This window comes from Myripristis murdjan, chromosome 7 (genome assembly GCF_902150065.1).
Source record: "Myripristis murdjan chromosome 7, fMyrMur1.1, whole genome shotgun sequence".
Lineage (NCBI taxonomy): Eukaryota > Metazoa > Chordata > Actinopteri > Holocentriformes > Holocentridae > Myripristis > Myripristis murdjan.
In genome coordinates, this window is record NC_043986.1 from 23,925,472 (window position 1) to 23,948,582 (window position 23,111).

Below are 23,111 nucleotides of genomic sequence, written 5' to 3' on the forward strand. Positions count from 1 at the left end.
ACTATAACATTTATCAAAGAGAAGTACAAGGTTACTTTACCTGTATCCCAACTGATAACTATCCTTAGCAAGATCACACTTACTATAAAGCCATGAAAAAAACAAAACAAAACAAAACACATTTGCATCAACAGTTGTGTTAATTCGGTAAACCTTTATTTATCAGTGCATGAACAGAATGCCATGACCAGATTATTTCCTTTCACCATTTTATGTAATTTTCCTTTCAATTCCTTAAAAAAATAATGAAACGATTTACAGAGATTTTTTTTTCTGAATGAAGGCAAATATTTATACAGGTGCTGTACAATTTATAAACATTTACAACTACCATGATGTCAAAACCAAAAGGCGTTTTTTTTTTCTTTATGTTGAAGCAATGCAAGGCCACAGTATCATACATGATAATGACATGAAAAGAAAATAACACAGTAGCCCATCATATCCACAATAAGCAGGATGATACAGTAAACAAATGAAGATACACATGTATTACTTGTCTACATCCTCGACAGGCAGGCTGATATGGGTATGGTTAAAGCAATCTGGCTGGTTTGTGAATAGCAGTGTATGAACCACTAGATGTCTCTGCACTCCACAGTAATAATGTTGAAAAAAAAAAAAAAATCAGTTGACTCTCAAGCAGCCTACAAATAATCCCAATAAAGGAAGATTGTTTTTCATATGGAAATGGAATCCCTGTCATGTTTACTTCAATAAACTCTGCAATGCAATTACATATCAAACTCCCTAAGAGGAAGCCATTCTCACTGAGCCAAAAGGCGACATAATGACTTTTCCTCGCTACATCAAAAACTATCTAGGACTCTTTGAGAGCCTGACTTTATTTATATTACAAAAGTGTGACAGGCATGTAGTTGCTGATGATTAACAAAGTCAAAAATATACACAATTTATTTCTCTCACATTTCAGGTCATGGACTAAAAGAACAATTCAGATCAAAAATAGATTTGGAGATTACAATGAGAGAGGAAAAAAAAGAGAAACATCTTTTGTGCCTAAACTGTAGCATGATAAAAATAAAAATATCTCTTTAAGTTTTATTACGTTGAAGGCAAAGGTCTCATCTCTTACAATCAAGCTTTGATAATTTAACTCATCTAAATTATATCTCTATGTATAGATAATCATTTTGTTAAATAATAATATACATATCAGATAAAGTACAGTCAAAGCTACAGCAATGTCTAAAATACACAGGCCTACCAGTCAGCTTGTATACATACACACATAGCCAGAGGACCTAAAATACAGAGCTGCTAACAGTAGACAACATTACATGGATGGAACAGGCTTCTCGGACTGTGTACAGACCGTTAACTCATAGAAATAGAATGTATAGATTGGGCTACCAAATCACAGTCCCAAGCAGTTCCCACTGTGTTGCATGATGTGTTATCACAATGTGCACTCGAGAAACAGTGGTAATATCTGATCTGGTTCATTTATCACATTATCGTCCATCTTCACATTCTATTTCTATGAATTTTCAGTTTCAACATCAAAACGTGAAATGACTCAGTATGGATATTTATACTTATAGTACTTCTTTATCATATAATTTCAATAAATTACATTATGCTTTGTTATAAACACGCGTAACAAACAATAGAACTATAACCACAAGTGTCTGGTCTGCTGATTGATGCATATAAAGCTTCAGGACGGTCTATCCACCCAATGCTAAGCTGATGGGATCAGGGTGTTTTCAGTGTCTTCAAATGTGTGTGAATGCAGACACACACACGGTTCACAGCTCTGGGTAAGCATTCTCAAGATATAGACAGAAAATGGTTTAGAAGACAATCTATCACCCCCCCCCACTGCTGATTAAAGAGAAAAAAAAATCACATCAGCCTCACCTCTTTATACATCCATCAATGACAGAAACGGTGAATCAATCCCACCAGGAAGAGAAGCGAAGAGTGATTGCATGGATACGGAAGTCTTTCAAACCTTCAAAGTGACAAAAAGCAGGATCCTTCATCGAATTGGGCAGAGAGAGAGAGAGAGCGGCTCATCTCATTGCCTACAAATAGTCTCACAGTGAGAGCGATACAGAGCAGCTTCTTCATAGCCGGAGTCTCTGATTGGCACAAAATAGACATGGGACTTCAGTGTCACATGCAAAAATCACACTCAGAACCCACTTTTTTTTTTTGCACACGTGCACATGCCAGTGCACACATACACATGCCATGTACAAGCACGCATGTCAGATCAGGCATCAACAGCTTGATACAAACTGACCGAGGCAAACTGGGTAAAAAACAAAACAAAACAAAACAAAAAACAACAAACAAAAAAACTGATAAGCAATGTGAAGCAATGCTGGTTACACAGTGATGCGCTTTGTCTTCATTTGTAAAGAAAAGATTAATCATTCCATTCTGACTGTCCATGCTTCAGAGGCTCTGCTTTCTCTTTTGGGAGAGTATCAGTTCCCCTCATGGGTCATCTCTACCTGGGACTGGATCCTCGCGGAGCTGGGGACTTTCCACGGGCCGGGGGTGATGGGAGCCTTCTTGCTGCTTGTTGTCCCGTTGCAGTTGGGGTCCTGGATGCTACTGTTTGAACCCCTGGGGTCCTTCTTACTCACTTCTTCGGATTGCCCATAATATTTAACCTCTCGCCATTCCTGATCACCATACTTCTCTCTCTCCTTATCTCTTCCACCCGTTCGGCTCAAGGTTGCACTGTCAGTATCTGACCCTGCCCTCTCCCTGTGAGTTTGGGAGTGGGATCTATGTGTCAGTGCCTCTTGTTCAGCCCGTATGTCTCTCTTGCGGCGTTCACTGGTCTCCCTGCTCATGTCTCCTCTCTGTATAGTTCCCCTCTCCTGCCAGTAGGTCGCCTCCTCCTCCTTGTGCCTCCGGTCCCTCCCTTCGCCAGAGGCACTGCTGGGCTGTTGACCGCTGGGGCGCCTGGGACTCTGAGGATCCTCCTGGTTCTTCTTAGGCACAGCAGGGTCTTGTTCCCTCCTGGAGCCCTTCCTAGGGCTAAAGGAGTGGTGGTGGTCTCTTTGCCCCTGGGCCCTTCTCTCCCTGCTCATATCTTCCAGGGATCCGCTGTGGCCTTTCTCTGTCTTTCTAGGGCTTTGAGAGCGCTCAGTATGATCAGTCCAGCCCTCGGTGGCTCTTTTGGGACTTGCCGACTTGTCTTTGCGGGACATGCTGGAGTCACTCTTTCTAGGGAGAGTTTGGGTGTCAGGGCTAGTGGGACGCTTGAGGTTGAGGTGCGAGTGATACTGTCCTCTGGGTCTGTTGGCCTGGCCAGCATGCTCATAGTGGTCCTGCCCAGCGCCAGGGGACCCAATGGCTCGGGGGTCCCCCCTGAAGGATTCTTCGGGGGCGGCAGTTTTCGGTGAAGATGGGGAAAGTTCGGAAGTAGAGAGGGAGACGGAGGATGGAGAGGCTGGAGATGACTGCTCGTCAGATACAGAGAGTTTAGGAAAGCTTGAGGTTGGAATGGTTACTTTGTCCTTCGAACCTGGAAAACAATTATTGGAGAGTAAAAAAAAAATCTGCCTGTGCAGAAAGACATTCAAAGTATTTAAACAAATTCCATAGACATGGGGTATTTACATATTCAAGATATCTTGAAATGTCATGCAATAGAGACACAAGATTCTGATATTGCAGAAAGTTTTCTTTCCAACTAGTGTGGCTATCATTCTGTAATAACCCTCTAAATATTTGCCACAAGTTATTTGGTCTCAGCTAAAACTATGAGATATGTATCAGCCAACGACACAGCCATCAGAGAAGGTGTAAGCTTTCACCCAGCACTGACGTTTCAATTTCCCTCCAGAACTGATAAGAATTGCATGGCTGTGATTGAGAGCAGATATAGATGCAGCAGAAAACCAGAGAGAGAGAGAGAGAGACAGAGAGAGAAAGAGAGAGAGAGACAGTGAGAGAGAGAGTGAGAGAGAGAGAGAGAGAGAGGCAAGAGTGATGGACTTAGTGGTGCTGAAATGAGCTTTTGGATTTCTATGAGCAACAACTCATAGAAATTCAATCTAGCTTAATCTTTGGATTGAAGATTTAATGCCAGTGAATGCACACACACACATCCTTTTACTACTTGTCAGTCACTGATCAATATCTAGTTACGGAGTTTTCTTCAGGTCTCCATCTGTCTTTACCCTCAGGATGAGGTGTGTGTTCAGTGGCATGTCGGGTTTGGTAATAGCCCTAAAATAACTTGCGGGGCTCTAAAGCCTCCCAGTGCTCCTGCAGGTCTGTTCATTCTCCTAGGAGTCACTGCTTTGGTTTAGCCCTCCACTAAAGCACTGTGGCTCTATGTGTGATATATTAGGCATTTACAAAGCCACGGATTCCTGATCTACTTCAGATTGACTGGGAGGTGAAAAGGGGGGACGTAGAAAGACACTTGAATCTGGGAATCACTTTGAAAGGAGAGGTCAAAGGCAAAAGTAGGAGGAGGATAAGGTTTACCAAGGTTATTAGGGACAGACCAAGAAAAGCAGTGAGGCCTTTAGTGATGCTCTGGTTTCATGTAGAAGCACAGGGTGGAAGAAGAGTTCAGACCTATAGGAGGAAGAGATACAGAGGTAGAAATAGGCAGCCGAGCCAAGACAGAAAGACAGAGAAAGCAAGGCAGAGAAAGACAGAGCAGTACAGGTACTGTCGGTCAAGATAGAGAGAGCAAGGCAGAATGAGAGGAGAGAAAGATCAAGAGAGAAGCTTGCAACACATGCATGAGAATAAAGAAAATCAGCACCCTGCGATCAAGCCAATCCATACAAAAGCTTCTCTATCTGTATGGTATATATGCTAGACCTATGTAGAATGGCAACATTGTGTGTACATGCATGCAGTTGTTCTGAGCTGTGACTCACTGTGATCAGGGACCAAGCCTTGGCCAGGTCTGAGCAACAAATGAACTTTAGTGTCACCCGCCTGGATCAACTCGATCGCCCGAGTGTGTGTGATGCCCTGCGTGGCCTCGCCATTGATCTCCACTATCTGATCGCCAACCTGTGAGGGGGATAGACTCTGTTTTCACATGTCCCAAGCTATTTTATATATAAAAAAAAAAAATCAGGAAAATGCATCGACAGAGACAGATTTGCAGAATCACTCACATGTATCCTGCCATCTTTAATAGCTGGTCCGTCCTCTGCCAGTCGTAGGATGAACAGACCCATGTTGTACTCTTTACCTCCTCTCAGACTGAAGCCAAAGCCCCGCTGGCTGCGTTCCAACTCTACCACAAAACAGCCCTGTGGCTCACGGACAACAACATCAGCTTGTAAGACCACAACAATGAAGCACTTCGACTATTTAAGAAGCAATTTCACTCTAATTTCTGAATATCAATTGGCAGCCAAATGGAAGCCATATTTCATCAACAGTTCAGTGTTAGGAAAGCTACCCTGCACACACACACACACACACACACACACACACACACACACACACACACAGTGTAAAGGATGATGGTAGGATATGATTCACTGTGGCCTCACCTGCTTGGGGCCTGAGGTGATGAGTGTTCCCGTCTCTTTTCCCGGAAGAGATTTATAATCTGGCCGGCCAACAATTTCTTTCTTTTCTTCATAGTCACCATTCCTATTCCAGAAAAGATCACAAAACACTGTATGAGAAGTTTAGCAGAAAACAGTATTTAATCCTGCTCAAATAGAACACAACAGCTCTTGGAGGATGCTTTTATCTCAAAAGTGTGCTTGTGTGTGTGTGTGTCTGTGTGTGTATTCTCTGCCCTAGTGCATGTATGTCTTGTTCCAGTAGCTGAGCCGCTATGGCTCTCCTGCTTGTACTTCCACTCATATCATGATCCAGGAACTTGCCCAAGGGCCCAACACTGGATTTTAACCATCGCCCTGACTGGAATTCAAACCCCAGTCTCCCTCAGCGTCAAAATGGAAGACAATGGAAGACTCCAAAGGTGGTTGAGAATAACAGAGCCAAGATCCTGTGGGACTTCCCGATCCAGACTGACACAACCAGAGGAAAGCAGTGGTGATAGATGCAGCGATCCCGAGCGACAGCAACATCAGGAAGAAGGAGCACGAGAAGCTCGAAAAATACCAAGGGCTGAGAGAGGAGCTAGAGAAGATGTGGGGAGAGAAGGCAGCAGTGGTGCCGGTGGTAATCGGAGCTCTCGTCCAAACTGGGAGAGCGGCTCCAGCAGATTGCAGGAACAACATCTGAGATCTCTGTCCAGAAGAGCGCAGTCCTCAGAACAGCTAAGTTACTGCACAGAACCCTCAGGCTCAGGCGTATATGTATAAATATAAGCACAATGTTATAAAATATAAAAATATCAATAGAAATGTAGTTTGAAATAGTGTAGCCACTATGAAACTATCATTAATCCCGGTTGTCATGTGAAAACATTGTAACTGTAACATGGAACAGTTTCAATTGAGGGATTACATGCATCGCTATGATTTAAAGAGAAATCCTTTTGTGTAGCCAGTGCTTATCCGGCAGGATTTCTGACATACTCTCAAACCCCACTGGATAAAGTCAAGATAAAAACAAAGCTGTTTTTCTTAGCGGCAGAAAAGGTGGCGCTTTCGGAGATACCTGGTTTTCACCTGGCAGAAATGACTCATAGAACCAGAAGATGCTGATCCTAGTCTGTGTGTAGCTCCATGGTGAGGTGTTCACCCACATAAAAATGTCCACACTCAGTGTCTTTGAAGATGCAATAGAAATGCCTCCCCCAAATGGTGTATGCTGTGTTGGCATTAATTACACCTTTGTATGCTACTGTAACTATATTGCAATGATGGTCTATACTGTGGAAACTCTATCCGCACAGTTGCAATAAATCTCCCCCTCAGCCCATTCAGCTTTGTCCACTCACACTGCCATGCTTTCACTACAACATCCCTAGCCTCTTTCTATTGCTTTCATTATACAATGCAGAGAGAGCAATGTAAATCCTTCAAAGAGTTGTGTTGCTTTTACAGTTCAGTGGCAGACAACTGGGGCGTATTTTAATGCCTCGCAGAGCTCATTACAATGCCTTTGTGGGAATTTAGCAGCGCTGACACACTATCTGAACAGTCTGGGCCTTCTTAGCAGTTCTGGCACAGAGAGGAGTTTATATACTTCATGTTGCCAAGCTGACAGCCTCAACTCATATCTAGCCTGGGCTGACCCGAAGCGTGTGTCGGAGATTAGACACAGTGGAGGGAGAATTGAAGTGCTGAGGAATGGACAGAGGCTAAATGAGGAGAGGGGGGGACGTACGCCGAACAGGCAGAGAGACGGAGCAGCTGAGGGGGAGGAATGGAGGGGGAGAATTGCGGCTGCGGCAGTGGATTAAAAGTGTGACACAGGTAATTTTGTTTAAAAAGGAAGATCAAAGAGGAAGTGAGACTCTCCATTAATCCCTCTCCCTTTCTTTCCTCCACCATCCAAATAGTGTGCACTGGGGATATACTCCTTCTCTGGATAACAAGGAGAGCGAGGATAAGAAGAGCTAGTGACGGGGCACAATGTGGCACAAACCAGTGCTTTGACAAGACTGGAGGTACTGTATGGTTCAAGCAGCAGCACTTGTATTAAGTTGTGCCCACTGGAAATACTTTGACTCGATGTCTGCAAAACCAAACGCACTGGCATGCCTGTGTGGCTGTGTGTGTGTGTGTGTGTGTCTATATTCCTGTACCTGTCTACATGGCTGGGAGGCTGTTGGCCCACAGCTCTGTGTTGTGCCGAAGGGCTCTGCTTGGCTGAACTGGTTCCAGATGGAGGACCACTGTCTATAAAAACACAATCCATACAACATACACACATACAGTATAAAACACAGGAAGTCCAATGCAGCTTTACTAGAAATCCCAATATCTTATTCCCACAAAACAGTGCTCAGCTTCACTGAACCGAGACCTCCTCTGTGCCAACCTACCGTCTTCGGGCACCACGGTGAGGGTGACAGAGTTGCCGGCCTCCTTGATGAGCTGGACGATATCGTTGTGAGACAGCTCCATGATGGACTGGCCATTGACGGCTGAGATACGGTCCCCCACCTTCATCTGACCCATGCGGTCCGTAGGGCTGCCCTCAATGATACGGCCTATCTTGTGCGGGATAACTGGTACAGAGAAAAAAAAAAAAAAAAAAAATTCCATTTTATATTTGCTGAACCACTATACATGTTTGAAGGTTTGCATTTGACTAACCCAACATCAGCCGCACACCACCTCCTAAAAAACAGACCAACCGTTACAGCTTTTACTATTTATTTTATAATCTCTCTTCTAAGAGACTGTTTGTGTTGCTAAAGAAAGTTTCAGTGCACCAGGCAGTTAGAAATGAGGAGAGAGGGTGCAGTTTGACCTCAGGCATGGAGCTTTGAACAGCAATGATTCTCTCTTCAATGTAAAAAAAAAAAAATGAAAAATGAATGTGGGTAAACAAAATCTTGAAATCTTCTTAATGTCTAATTCATATAGCAGTTAATGTGAAAATGTGGAGACAATGTATGATGGATATTATGTGACACATATAATTCATTCATATAATTCAAATATATGATATAAGATAATAAATAAGTCCAGGGACAAACTGTTAATTATGGTTAAAAAGCTTTGAATGTTACTTTGAATGTATTCCTCAATAACCCCAATACTCGTTATTATGCTGTCTGATTTTATTTGAGAAAAGAAGAAAGTTTATAAATAGCATTATTATATATTACATTATACATTTAACCTGTTAAACTATGATTTTCACTTAAATTTTCACTTAAGTAGGAGTTCAAAGTCAGACATAACATTTTTCCCCCCATATTGCACTATGATGTCACACACATGCTCTTTATCTGCTGGTTGCAATGCAATGCACTTTATTGAAGTTACATCATGCCTTTACTGAGTGAATTATTCAAACCCACAATGCCATTGTTTTATGACTGCAATATTACATCAAACACAAAATATGTAGATGTCTTGTGCATAATTTTATACGCTTTTCCCTGTAATTCAGCTGCACATACTTAGTAGTAGTAAAGTAGTAAAGTAGGTAGGTCAAGTTCTGTGGGTGTGAACAAACCCCAGCCACGCAGCAATGATGAAAGCACCAAAGTGACTGAGGATAAAGTGTATAAATGGCACATATGATGTGCTTACCTCCGGGCGGGGGCTTGTTCTTGGATGTGAGGATGACGAAGCCGAAGCCCTCGTTGTCTTTGCGCTGCAGAGTGACGTCAAAGCGCTCTGGCCGGGACGGCTGGGTGGTGCTGGGCACCTCGATGCGAGGCAGCTTAGGAGAGCCGTTGACCAGGGCAGATGCTACCTGCTGGGGCTGCGGCTGCTGGGCGCCCTCCTCCTCTCCAACTGCATCTGACAAAATGACAAATTGCAGACACATGAGAGGAACATTCATCGAAACATCCTTGAATCATATCGTCACTGGCAGTTGATTGCAAAACAGCTATCAATCTGGCAATGATGTAGTGCGTCTATGCATCATATTTGACGGGGCAGGGTCACTTTGGAGTCTAAATGACACTCTTGGAGGGAATTGTCATTTTTACAGGCAGACAGGATAAGACAAGCATTATGTTTCAGCTCACATCAAACAATCCACAACCAATCAATTCAAAGTCAAGACTTTCCTAATTTGCCACTTTGAGATGCTTCTAAAAAATCACCGAAAAGCCTTATCTAAGACAGACTCATTGCTGTGTTCACTGCACACATGAAATGCGAGACTGTCAGTAAACTAAGTCTATTTGAGGTGAAGCCCTTTTTACAATTTGCTATTCATGAGACAAGCTGATCTACCTTAATCTCTCCTTCGCTGTATGTTTGTTTTGCTGAGTCCCTGTTTTGTCAGCTTGCATCAGGGAATCTCTGTCTAAAGCCATGCTTTGAATACAAAAGCCCCTCGATGATTGATGCATCATTTCTCAACGTGATCAAGTCTGTTATTGCAATACATCAAATTCAAAGAAATTTCAAAAAGTGCTTGTACTATTCATGGAGTGGTTATTTGTGGTGGTAAACAAGCCTGAATGCAGCGGGGGTTTAGGCTGCTGAAACAGAAAACTCAGCATATCGTTTTTTTTTTTTTTATCCATCCTTTGAGATGTAAATCAACTCTGCGAGCTGATCTAATCTTTACTGCCCTTCACACGATTGCAATCAGCCTCAGCAGACAAGCACAGAGCAAATAACCTGTTTATTCTGAGCCATATTTATATTTATATATTTATTTATTTATTCACTGGAGCAGAAATTGCCAGTTTCTTCCCTGTTACTCGAATCAAGTGGATATACATACAGATGTTTAATAAATGTAATTACCCCAAATATTTTGCGCAATTATTTCTTCTTGTTTTAATACTATGTCTACGTAAAAACACATCCTAAAAGTTTGGTAGTGCTTCATTCATTAAAGTTTGGCCCAAGCTAAGTCATCTGACTCAAATTCAGAGGATCAAAGCAAAAATCTTAGATCAAACCTTTTCAGACGTTGTTGCATCCCGGTTTAGAGCAAAAGCTGAATTAAAAAAAAAAAAAAAAAAAAAAAAAAAAAAAACAAGCTTCCCACTTAAATGTACGCATGTAGCACTGCCCCAGGACCTACCTGTATGTGCCAGTTTCCTGCGGACTGTGAGCATGACTTGGCCGTTGCGGGCAGCGTTGGTCATTAGCTCCAGCACCTGTTTGTGGGATTTGCCCTTTACTGGCACACCGTCGATACAAAGGAGCTCATCCCCAGCCCGCAGGCGGCCATCTTTTTCAGCGGCACCAAGCGGCACGATGGCACCGATGTACACCTGTGGAAGACGGAGGATGAAAGAGAAGAGGCAGGCCACATGAACGCGAGCCAGTCGACCACACAGGGCTAGCACGAGGATACTATAGGCTCCTCGGTCGATAATCAGTTGAAATCTCAATCCTCTGAGCATTTACTGTAATGTTCCTCGAGTGCAAAACAGACTGGGGTTTTTCCTTTGTGGACAATCCATTACCCAACTGTCCCACGACAAGTGTAGAAATTCAAGCTATTTAAGTAATTGAATGCAGCTCCGATATTGATTTCCTCAGTGTCAGCCAGGCAGTCTCTAGGATCTGCGAATTTCGGATTCAAACAGTGTTCAGGACCATACAGAATAGAATGCAGAATAAAAGCTTTTTAATACGTATTTTAGAGTGGCTTGGAATCCCTTCTTTTATGTGTACAAAACCAGTCTGGAATATACTCTGGATGTCGCGAGGCTGATAACCTACCGGCTGGTCTGGTCCCTCGCCTCCAAGGACCCTGAAACCAAATCCTGACTCCTGGTTCCTTTTGATAAATACATCCAGGTCCTTGGTATTGGGGGCTGCAGAGGGGAGAGGCAAGGAGAGTGAGGATTTTATTAAAAGCAGCCTTGAAAGGCGAGGCAGATCAAATATGCTGTTTGTGTGTGCTGTTGACAAGGCAACACAGGGCTGGTGAGCAACTCTGGGCAATGTGTGCTGTATAATACAGTGGTTCTAAGTCCTGGGTCAGGAACTCTCAGGGAGCTGGGAAATGATTTGGGGTATATGCAAGATTTCATGGAAGATGGAAAAAAATATATATATCTGTTTTTGATGTGTTACACAGATTATAGGATCTTGTATTGTCTTGTTTACAAATGCCTTTTGTGCCTCTGATCTCGAGCCTTCGCCCAGTGTTTCATCAAACAGAATACCCTAAGAGTCTTCACTTCATCGATCAGGTGAATCTGCGTATCCATGCTTAGAGGTCGGCATGCCTTGGTTTCCAGACATTCTGAGCCATGCTGGTTACATGCCCTGTAGACTTACGCTTGCTGTCTAGCATGGCCTTGGACTTGAGGTAGAGCTCGGACGGGTCCGGCTTTGGCGAGGAAGAGCGTAAGGTGTTGGTGGCGAAAGGAAGTGGTTGCGGGGGCAGCTCCGAGTGACTTGGGGTCTCTGTGCTGGTGGGTGTCTCCTGCCGCTGCTGCTGTGCTGTGGGCTGGGCGCCGGACTGCTGGGGTACGGGATGGGGGGCCTGATGGGGAGTCTGCTGGGACAAGGCCTGGGATATCGGAGCTGTGCACTGCAACAAAAAAATGAGCTGTGTTGTAGTTACATCAACCAGTGTAAGAACACATCAATTATTTTTTCAGAAAAACTGCAATACATTTCAGCCATATAACTCACATTAGTTTGATCGTACTTGGTAAAATGTGCACTATGAATTAAGTCAAAGCTATGTTGGTTAACTGTACTCCACAAATTAAAGGCTTGTTTTGGTGGTTTTACCCTCCACTGTATCTTTGAATAGGAGCCACTTAAGAGAATGACAATTAGCCCACGCTACTGCACTGGCCCTAATTATTAAAAATAGAGCACCCGTGTAATGTAACACACAGTTGAACCTATAAAACTGTGTGCGTAAGCCTGTTGCCGCCTCAGCTCCTTTCTCTATTTTAAGAGTCAGCCTTGAGGAGCACTGCAGGAGCAAGCTGCTGAACATGCCATATCATCCTAAACACCCATACGCACAGGGATGTGAAGTAGCTGTTTGCCAGGAGCCTGCACATTTCACCACATCCAGTTCCAGGAATAACAACCCGCCTCGCTGAAGTTCGTTCCTTCAATAATGTAGCTGCCGTAGTTAGCACTGTACAGACTGTGTGGCGCTTCCGGGTAACCGAGACAAAGTTTAGTTTGTTTAATAATTCAGCGGGTGTTTTGTCTTGAGCGTTTTTTGTTGTTTCATGCTCAGACAATAGCTTACAAGAACGTGTCAGAGCCGGATAAAGCCTGGTGTAAACCTTAAGGAATGACAATATAACAAGAAGTTACTTCCACTTACTGGTTTTAGGGATTTCACAGGAGACGTCTGACCTGCAGGCAGTGGGAGGAAGGTGAAGTTTAGATGATTTTGTTAGAAAAGTGTTCACTCAATTGTTCCAAAAGAACAACAACAACAACAACAGAACAACACATATATTATCTTGTGCATGGCTTAAGGGATGAGCTGTACTATTTCTGTATCTTTCTGCACTTCACTGCCCTATTGGCCCTTCACTGATAGCTCTACAGTACTTTTTTCCTCCTATTTCCTATGCAATGCACACGCCGCGCCTCACTTTACAAAGTGAGCATATTATAACGCTCAGAGGTTTTTAACCCTATCAGCCTCTCTCCCTGCTTTCCTCTATCTCAGCTGGTCACAGTGTAAGTCCACCAGTAGGGGGCAGTCCACTCCAGCTGCTGAGGGGCTCACATATCACTAATGGATGGGAGACAAGGAAGCGACCCTGAGCCGTGGGAAAGCATAAACATGCTCTTCTCTGGATTAACCTTGACTCTTGATTGATATTCTAATAAAAAGAGTGCAAATACCTAAATGATTAATCTTCAATTGTAAATGAACAACAGAATATTCTATCGGTAGACATATAAAAGACGAGAGGTCTACTCAGTCCTCTTCAAGTATCACTATGACAAATGAGTTTGGAAATATCGCCTTACTGGCAATCCCTGGCCATGTCACTCTAAGGAATGAAAGCAGTACACATCCTTTGGGGAAGGGCGCTGTATATAACTCCAGAAAAGGAAGCCGGGCCAGATCATTTCCTGTTTAGTCTCTCCATGCTGGTGTCATCGGAAGGGAGTTCTAGCGCCTGTCTGGTAGCATAAAGCCTAACCTAATCCTGGTCTATAGGCGACCTGAGGGCAGCCCCGCAGCGCAGCTCCTTTTGACGTTGAAGGCTGTGATCTCCAAAGAAGTAACACACACGCGCATACACTCAAACACCTAGAAGTCTAGCACACATGCACACACCGCCAGCAAGTTAATAACAGCAGCACACACCCAGGACAAGCCCCTGAAGCTCAGAGCAGAGCCCAGCTGAGTACATCTGATATGAGGGTGCAACAGTGGATCTCCTGAATCTAGGCTACTGCACTGCGGTGAAGGCAAAAAGGGACAAGCCCTTCAAATCAGTGACAGCCTCCTTTTTGAAGTAGGGAGAGGGGCAATAACTACCCACGACGCAAAATGTCCCTCTATCGCCAAAAACGATAGCTGCTACTGGAGCTGATACCATCAGGGAGATTAATTCACTCTTCACAGCATATCTATCTCTTCACTCCCCCCTCCTTCTCTCTTTCTGTCTAAGCAGCAAGTGAATCACCCAAATTGTAATCTGTCTACTTAGGCTATCCCAGCATAGCTCGCCATGTGACTAAGCATGCCTCCCTCCCTGTTTGGGAAGGTGCATAGTGGGAAATGCAGAGCTGGTGTGGACCCGAGCGTGAAATTGCTTTATTAAACATTGGTAGGGTCTGTGTGGCCAAGCGGGGGTTGGTTGGCTGAGGACCTGAGGCAGGAGTCTGAATTCCACATAGCAAAATAGAATAGGTAACTACATTGGTAAGGTGGGACGCCGTAATCAATCATGTTGTTTGGCTGATTGAAATATTGTACGTGTTACATAATCACACCTCTTCTGGGTAGCCGTTTAATTATGCTGTTCTAAATGGACAATGTTGCTGTCTCGCTTTCTTTCCCACCTCATTAATTTTGAATAAAAATTCTATTCTAAAACAAGAGTGGGTGGGCTGCTCACCTTTGGTATTTTACTCATAGCTTTTTATGCAGATGATGGGAAAATAAGAGAGGAAAACAGACTTGCACAGACACAGGGCATAGAGCGGTGTCGGGATTAATGTGATTCTGTAAGCGTGGGACTTAGCCACTCGACGATCTCCGGGCACAAACACCTGTGTTTTTTTGTCAGTACAGTAACGTGAGTAGATTAATTCAGACAGCGGCGATTTAACACTGGAGATGTAACAGCTTCAGAGTGCTCGCCCCAACAGCTGTGACATACTTATAAGGATTAGTCCAGCGTTGGGGGTTCACCTAGCTGCAACTGATGCTACACTGCACATTTGCTGTGATGTTAACTGCTGCTCACCTCCTCTGAGTACCAGAACATTGACCTCGCTGCCCACAGGCAGGTCTTTGAGGATGTCCACCACCTGGGAGTGGCTCAGCGTCTGGACGTTCTGCCTGTTGATCTCCTTGATGACGTCGCCCTTCAGCAGGCCGCGGCACCATTGGGCGTCCAGGATCATCTTCACCTTCTGGCCCAGCGGGCAATCAGCAATGGCGAAGCCAAAGCCTCCAGGCCCTTTCACCAGGGGTACACTCACGAGCTCTGGCTGCAATAGAGTTGGATCCGGGCCCTCCGGTGTGTGGGGGTGAGGATGGTGGTGGTGGTGGTGGGGATGGGGATGGGGATGGGTGTGGTGTTGGTGATGGCGTCCTCCGTTGGCCACAGGTTGCACTGCAGCAACCTGCCTGGGGAGTGTTCCTCCATCTGGGCTTGTGTAGTGGGCGTCCTGTGGGGTGGAGGTGGAGGGGGAAGGGGAAGCGTCCTTGGAGGTGCCGACCTCCCCTGAGGCGTCCTCGTTGCTGCTGGTGTCCTCAGGCAGTGGGTAGCCACGGCACAGCACCATGTCCACATACTGGTTGACTGGGATGGACTGGAACATCTGCACCACATCGGCATGGGTCTTCCCCAGCACACACGTCCCGTTGATATCCACAATCACATCACCTGAGAGAAGAATATACCAGTAAGAATAAAGCAATGTCCCTAGTGCAGTTATTATTAAGGGCTGGGTATTGCACTGACGTCCTGATTTGATTCATTGCAAATTCACAAGTTCCCGGTTCGATTTAATGCTGATGTTGATTCAGTTTGATTCCATCAATTCAGTTAGGGGTATTTCAGTTAGAAGCCCTGCTGCATATAGATTTGTCTAACTCTTCTTGATTGTCAGGCTTTTTAAATTCAAAATGCATCAAGGCATTCTGCCTTTAGGCTTGATGGCACTGGTCTTTGGAAGAAGCCCCTCCATTATTCATTCATTCGTTCAAAACATGTAATTTGGTCAACTGAGGGTCCAAAGGCTATTATAGTAGTTGAGAAGATGACATCTGCAGGACAGGAGGCATGTTATAAATAGCAAAAACTACTGCAAAAAAGCCATAGAATAAAAGATCAATCTGGTAGTTACGAATCAATATCGGGCTGTTCAAGGGAGGATTGCGATCAGTCGGAAAATTTATAATTTTACCAAGTCCTAGTAATTACGGAGTTAATGCTTTACATAAGTGTAATGGTAAATGGCTGGATGAACTGCATAAATATGATGTGTTTCTCCTTTTCTCACTGTCCATCGTCTCAGGTTGCAGATTTAGTCACGTTAGGAGAGGGAGAGAGGGCAAGAATCAAATAGAAAGAGATCATTGACCTGCTGCTCCCTCCTTTCTCCTTACAAGTTCAAGTTCAGCTTCAAGTTCATGTTTACTTAGAGCCCAATACCACTGTTTACAGTCTCAAAAGGCTCTACTTGCCCACAAGTTTACAACAAACGGGATGATACCCCCTGACTTAATCCTCATAGTTTGCAAGAAGAACCCTGATGTAATAAACCCTGGTGTAACAGGGGGGGAAAAAAACATCTTCCAGTGAAGGGAAAACTTTCATCACCCAGTCTAGCTGAGTTAGGCCAAACTGTGTGGTTGACTGGCTGAAAGCTGACTGGAGGATTCAGCCCACCTACACAATCAATACTCTTTCTTAGCAAACACAGCTAAGGTTTCACTCTGCACATACAAATGTATGCATACAAATGTAGTGTTTGTTCACATCCACTACACTGACTTATCTGGTATCTAAGAATGCACAGAACAATATTACAGAGGTGAGAGAAAAAAACGGTTTCAAGCATTTAGGAAGTATGAGTGGTTGGGTGAAACACCATATTAATGGCAGTATAAACTATAGCAGCTTTAGAGACCCAATGTCCAGATCAAATTAAGCAAACTGCAGGCCTATGGTCAGATAACCAAGTTACATGGAATGGTTGCAATCCACTGCTTGCTATTATTACTCAATGAAATTAAAATACATTCCTTTTTCTAATCAATTACCTTCTGTCTCAAGGGAAATAAAACATTGAAAACAATTACTCTCTCCCCTGTTTCAAGTTTATTCTCAGCAACAGCATTGGTGTGGCGGTTAGAGCATGCAATACAATCAATATTCCTCTAATGTGTGTCCTGAGGCACTTTGCTGACAGTAATTCAAAATTAATACTATCACCACACATGTGATCGTAGTACTCATATACGCACAAAAAGGCAATATACTGAGTCACTAATATGCGGGGGCTTCTGGCTCTAGTGAGTTTACGTGGCAGACTGGGGAAGCTATATATAGCATACAAGTTTGCGTTATGCAGAACAGGGCTGTGCTTTAGATCATAATGCTCCAGTCGAGGAAAGATACAGTATCTGGATGCCAGTGAAGTCTCTAAAATATGGCTGCATATAAAATCTGGGTGTCAACATAAAAAGAATATGTGTGTCATTAATGGAAGTTTCCTATTGCCCCTGTTTGATCAAGCTATTTCAAATTGATGGTGTAAAATGTGATCTGATGATTTTCTCTACATGTGTTCATATACCACACCTGACTGCATATGTGTGCATGCCCATAGGTGTGAATGTCACTCTGACTTGTATTTTCTAAATGAAAAATAAAATTATCTCCCTCCACAACTTTGGTGTGATCAGCATTGGCAAGGTCATGAATGATGGCCTCCCTAATTACTAGGCTGTCTGAAATCTGGCTATTGGAGTGCACTTTCCTATAGGTTACCTGAGGCAATCTTGTTGTCATGCGCAGCAGGCCCATCTGGCAGGACGTTCTTGACCTGAAGGAACTCGTCGGGCCGATCTCCCCCGATGATGGTGAAGCCGAAGCCCTGGGGGCTCTTCCTTAGTGCTGCCCGCAGGATGGAGCCCTGCAGCTGAGCCGGATCCCGTGTGAAGCCCCGCACTCCTCCACCAGGCTCCTCTGTTGCAGGGATGGAGGTAGAGTCAGAAAGGAGAGAGAGGAGCGGGAGGGGAGAGACAGATAATGAAACATCATTAAAGGTCTAATTACTTTAATCACAATATACTAAATTGCACTTGTTAACCCTCTTGAATACATTTCAGTGTTTCACTCGACAACAAGTAGCAAATCAAAATGAATGTGGGCATCTCAAAGAAAATAAAAGAAAATGTCATCAGGGCTTTCAAGGAAGGTCAATTGTGTGCTGAGATGAAATCAGAGCGAGAAACCTCCCTATGAGAGAGCCAAGTAGCACAGCTTCAGAAATCACAGGTTTGTGTCTTTTGCCAGTCTATGGGCTGTGTGTGTGTGTGTGTGTGTGTGCAAAAATGTGACTGAGACGTGAAGGGAAACTGAAATGTACACATGCTTGCTCATAGTCTGCCATCTGTCTCCATCACAACATTAGCACAGTGACAAGGTGTCTGACAGGATGTCGCTCAACGCCTCTAATTACGCCAGCACTCGAAGAACTTGCAGTTCATGAGCAAACTCAAACACTCACACGTACACGCAAAATTTGCTTTTGCTGCTCCGTTTGCAAAGCCCTTAAGCATACTGTTATATTGAGGGATGACTATATTTTGCTCTAGTCTCGCCACAAACAACAAATTCTTTTCACTGCAGTGATAAATCCATCTTGAAATGCGCCTACATTTTCCAGGTAAACTTTCAGTGCAGATTTCCTTTTGTGGTGCCTGAACGAGATGTAAATGGGGCAACTGCACATCAGGCAGGTAAGGAAATTGTATTAGACTATGTGTGTGCATGTGCATGCATGGGTGAGAAATAGAGGCAGAAAGAGGGACGAGCCAAAGAGAGACCGACAGGGAGAAATGCAGTTAGCTTTGACAGAAAGAGGAAAATTCAAGCTAAATTCTGGCGTCACTCATCCACAGCTCTTGCTGTAGGCCTATGAGAATGTGAATTATGGGCTGTGTCCCGGCATGCTGGTTTTCTCCGGCAGTTCCCACACTGATAGATGGGGGGACATCAATCTCATTAGGAGGGTAAAGATAGAAGCCCCCCTCCCCACATCCCACACCACTCTCAAAGTGTCATGGGATTGTGATTTGCATAATTGTGCTGCAATTGGCTGATGAATGTGACCGCTCTGAAGGGGAAAAAAAAAAAAAAAAAGCAAAAAGGATTACGCTGAGTATGATTAACATGACATTCCCACATCGGAACCACGTGAGTGCCAGAGAGACGTTTTCAAAATTGTATAAGTAACTAGGTGTCATGGAAGTATATGTTTGAAGGCATAAAAAAAGACTGTGCATGTGTACATGCATATTCTTTGACAGGATTAAGGCCCATCTGACTGCTGCCAGGGCACGTCTCTGCTCACACCACACAACGTCAAGTCACTGCCACCACTGTCCCTCTTATTCTCACCATGAAAGCAACATGGATAGAGGGGTAAAAAAAGGGGGGCATGGGAGAGGGAGGGAGAGGGGCTACACATCCAAAGCCATGTTTACACGGTCTTGATTAAGCTCTGGGCCACAAAGGGACAGTCTATATTCTCGGGGGTGACGTGATTATATGAAATGTCAGCCAGGATTGTCAGCACTGTAATTATGGCTGAGCAGAACGTCGTGCGTTGCTCCTGTGCTCTGCAGCGTTCTCTGGAAGGTCAGGCTGTAGCCAGCCTTGTCAAAACAGTGTTTAGACGCCGCCTCACGCCGCCCCGCGCACTTCCACATGACCACTGGCCATTAATTATCATCAACAAGGCTGGCAAGGTGCAGGACGGGCATGGGGGGAGAGGGAGGGAGGTCGGGGGTGTCGGTCAAAGCCGGGGGAGAGCAGCACAGAGTGGCGATATGAGCCACAGACTGCAAAGAGACTGAGCTGGAGGAACCGGAGGCTGCGTGCAACAGAATGAAGCAGACAGCTCTGTCCGAAGGGTGTGTGAAACATAGAGGCTAGCTTGAATGTTAATGTGTTAATGCTGTGTGCACGTGTGCAATGCTTACTCATGTTACAACAACTCTGACAGCGTGGGGCTTACTCAGACCTTTACAGTGATTTCATCAGAGGTGGGAGAAGGGACCAGTTTAGTGACGGCTATTGCCAGGGATGGCAGATGATAAACAGATGACCTGATGGAAAAGTAATTTATGATCCTAAAAAGGTCAATCAAACTACAACCATCTCTCTCCCTCTGCTGGCTCTGTCTTTAAATTCTTCGAAACACGTCTTCGAACAGAGGTGAATGACAGGGGCAAAGACGAGGTTTTTCCAAAGAGCGTTCGACGCAGACCGAGAGCCCCCTCCCCTACTTCACATTGACTTGTCAAAAAGAATTCCATCGCCCAGTGAAGCGCTGCTCCATTATTCAAATTGAATATCATTGCCTCAGAGGCTATGGGCTGTTTATCAGCAGCCTGTTAGAAAATCTGCCAGACAGACACCTCAGCATGAAGTAGATTGCAAATGTGTGCAAGTATTTGGATAACACATCTAGTACCTTGTTTTTTTTTTTTTTTTCCTCACTGAACTGCAGCTGTGTTTTAATATTGCTGTCACCTATGCTGTATCTTCACATAAATATAGGCTAGGAGCAGAGGGGGAAATGAGAAAACAAAATACAGCCAGATGTAGTCTGCTGACCTATAGTCAAGCACCTACAATGGGCAACTTTGTTGACACTGTTCAATAATTTCAGCACTGATGCTCCTAATACAAATTTATTAATATTATTATTAATATTCTCAAAGTTCAAAATTTCAGTAATTGTCATTTTTTTCACATTAGTGGTGATCTCACTCTTATTTGTTTCAAGATATTTCAAGGCATGATTATGATTTTTGCCATGGGCTTCTAAGAACTAGACTATGGGAGTGGTTAACTTACCTGGGGGCGTGGCCACTGGCTGCTGGGTTGATATGGGCGTGTCCACACTCAGCTTCCTCTTGGCCTCCAGAACTGGATTCTCAAACTGAGTCTTCTGGTTGATGTGGCTACACAAGGGGGATAACATCAATACTTGAGTAAGACAATTGAGCAGTAGTGTGTAGTCATCACTGAGCTGTATATATTCTCTATAGGCTGGCATTCTGTTAGTCACACATCCTACTATGCTTACTCACTCAGTAAATGCACCGCGTCAGCTGACCACCCGCAGTCTGAATTGCCGGTTAATGTTTCTGCCCTTGTTTTAATCTGCGGTTTCACCTTTGACTGAAACCAGCTTTTGGCCTCACACAATGCAGCCTGCTTGTCAACACTGCTGATCCCTATCTTTGCAGCTCATGCAAACCTGTAATTTGACTATGGAGCCGGGATATGATATAACCTGAGCTGGGCAGTGAGCATGTCAGATGGCACATGGCAGAGTGCCCCAAACGCAGTCTGCAAACCACAAACCTGAACCTGTCTGTGCCAAATGTGTAACACATACAAATGGATTTACAGCATGTCTAAACCACAGCAATAATAAAAAAAAAAAAAAAGGATGGTGAATTCAGAGAGCGTTGGATAACAGGGGTCAGCAGGAATGTTTATGGTGCTGGTTCACACTGCCACATTTTGAGCATCAACTTCTATGTAATGACTGTAATTCCAGGGTTGAAAAGATTCAATAAAATAAGAAATATGAAGGACAATGCCCTGTTTTCATGCCCTGTACACATCTACTGATGTCACATTGAGATAGCCTTATTTTTCTTGTATCCAGCTTCAGCTGCTTATTAGAAAACATGACTAAGTGACCCAGGATCAGCAGAGTTCCCACTGCCAACAGGGCCGCAACAATTATTTTCATCATCTTTTAATCTGTTGATTATTTTCTCAATTAATTGATTTGTTGTTTGATCCATAAAAAGTTAGGAAATGGTGAGCAATGTTCACAATTTCCCACAGCCCAAGGCGAGGTCCTCAAATGTCTTGTTTTGTCCCAGAAAACAGTCCACAACCCAAAAGATATTTAGTTTACTGTCATAGAGGACTAAAGAAACCAGAAAATATTCACATCGGAGAAGCTGAAATCAGAGAATTTGGATTTTTTTTTCTTCGTTTTGACTAACCATTGCAGCTCTAGCTGTCAACTAGTAGAGCAATACAAGCAATTAATATTCCCAAGGTTAAGTCTGTACACTAAAACATTCCCTGCGGTCGAGAGAGGCGGCCCTCGATGTTTAGATGGAAATCCTAGCAAAGCAATTCATCGACATAACAGTTGCACATGGTGGGAATTTCAACAAACAGGAGGAGAGTGCACTCAGCGTTTTTATAGGAGTGGGTGTTCGGCCTAAAGCACAAAGTAGTTTAAATCAATAGAGGAAGGCTGTACTCCAAAAATTAATGACCTCGGGTCTCCACTCTTCAGATCTTTACAATAAATTCAAACATTGTTGTTTTAGCCAACATATGCTGACGCATTTCAGCGATCAGCCTCCATAAGAGCGTGAGAGCTTTCTGAAACAGGGCTTGACTTCATCAGTACAGTTAATTGGTGGCAGGTGTGTAGGTCATCCCGCCCAAGGGATCATGCGCTCTGATTCAAAAACATGTGAAACAGGGAAACATGAATAAGACATCCCGATCAGGGTGTAGCCAGTGTTTCATATATTTAGGAGATCTATACTGCACATTCTCATCTCCGGACAGCAGTAAGCAAAGCAACATATACTAAGTATACTAAGTAACAAAAACAGAATTCAAAGAGCAATCATCTAGAAAAGGTTAAAAACCCTGGAGAGCCAGAGAGCACAAAGGAGTTGGGAATAGTTTGAAAATGCACCGAGTAACACTGGTGATATGTGAGTGTGTACTGAGAAAAAAAAAAAAAAAAAAAAAAAAAAAAAGCACTGTTTGTGCTCTCGTTGTATATGAGTCATGCACAGAGATTTCCTCCCCATCCAATCTGGACAGATAAACATTCCCCCTCTCTTTCATGTCCACTCTTTCATTTCCTCTCTCTCTCATTCTCTCTCTCTCTCTACTTTTTTCTTTCTTCCTAACTCATTTGATTGCCAAGCCTCATGTTTTGTGCTACAGCTGGGGAAATAATGAGGCACTGTCACGTCGCCGTATTTTGTCATTCACTCAAAACAAAATTTGCTAGACAAAGAGACGGTGACAGAGAAGAGCCAGCCTCTCTCAGTGACCCCCCCTTTTGCATTAACAGGCAAGCCGATTTCCTCCAGCC

General features: G+C 43.9%; 1 protein-coding gene across 5 annotated transcripts in view; it reads right to left on the minus strand.

Annotated features, from left to right (window-relative positions):
- Positions 1-134: 134 nt before the first annotated feature.
- The window catches only part of magi3a (membrane associated guanylate kinase, WW and PDZ domain containing 3a), a 118,327-nt gene continuing 95,350 nt past the window's right edge, over positions 135-23,111 (minus strand). For 2 of the 5 annotated variants that reach the window (XM_030055244.1, XM_030055242.1), the window contains 15 exons: positions 20,816-20,922; positions 17,717-17,914; positions 14,960-15,604; positions 12,847-12,878; positions 11,829-12,084; positions 11,265-11,359; positions 10,618-10,810; positions 9,156-9,368; positions 7,934-8,119; positions 7,694-7,787; positions 5,517-5,619; positions 5,133-5,270; positions 4,887-5,025; positions 4,483-4,575; positions 3,403-3,511 (listed from right to left, as the gene is read on the minus strand). In XM_030055244.1, coding sequence (XP_029911104.1) covers positions 4,523-4,575; positions 4,887-5,025; positions 5,133-5,270; positions 5,517-5,619; positions 7,694-7,787; positions 7,934-8,119; positions 9,156-9,368; positions 10,618-10,810; positions 11,265-11,359; positions 11,829-12,084; positions 12,847-12,878; positions 14,960-15,604; positions 17,717-17,914; positions 20,816-20,922 — 2,452 coding nt within the window. In that variant the 3' untranslated portion in view covers positions 3,403-3,511; positions 4,483-4,522. Of the gene's footprint in view, positions 3,512-4,482; positions 4,576-4,886; positions 5,026-5,132; positions 5,271-5,516; positions 5,620-7,693; positions 7,788-7,933; positions 8,120-9,155; positions 9,369-10,617; positions 10,811-11,264; positions 11,360-11,828; positions 12,085-12,846; positions 12,879-14,959; positions 15,605-17,716; positions 17,915-20,815; positions 20,923-23,111 lie in introns of all 5 variants that reach the window. The other 3 variants (XM_030055241.1, XM_030055240.1, XM_030055243.1) reach the window with 2 other exon arrangements.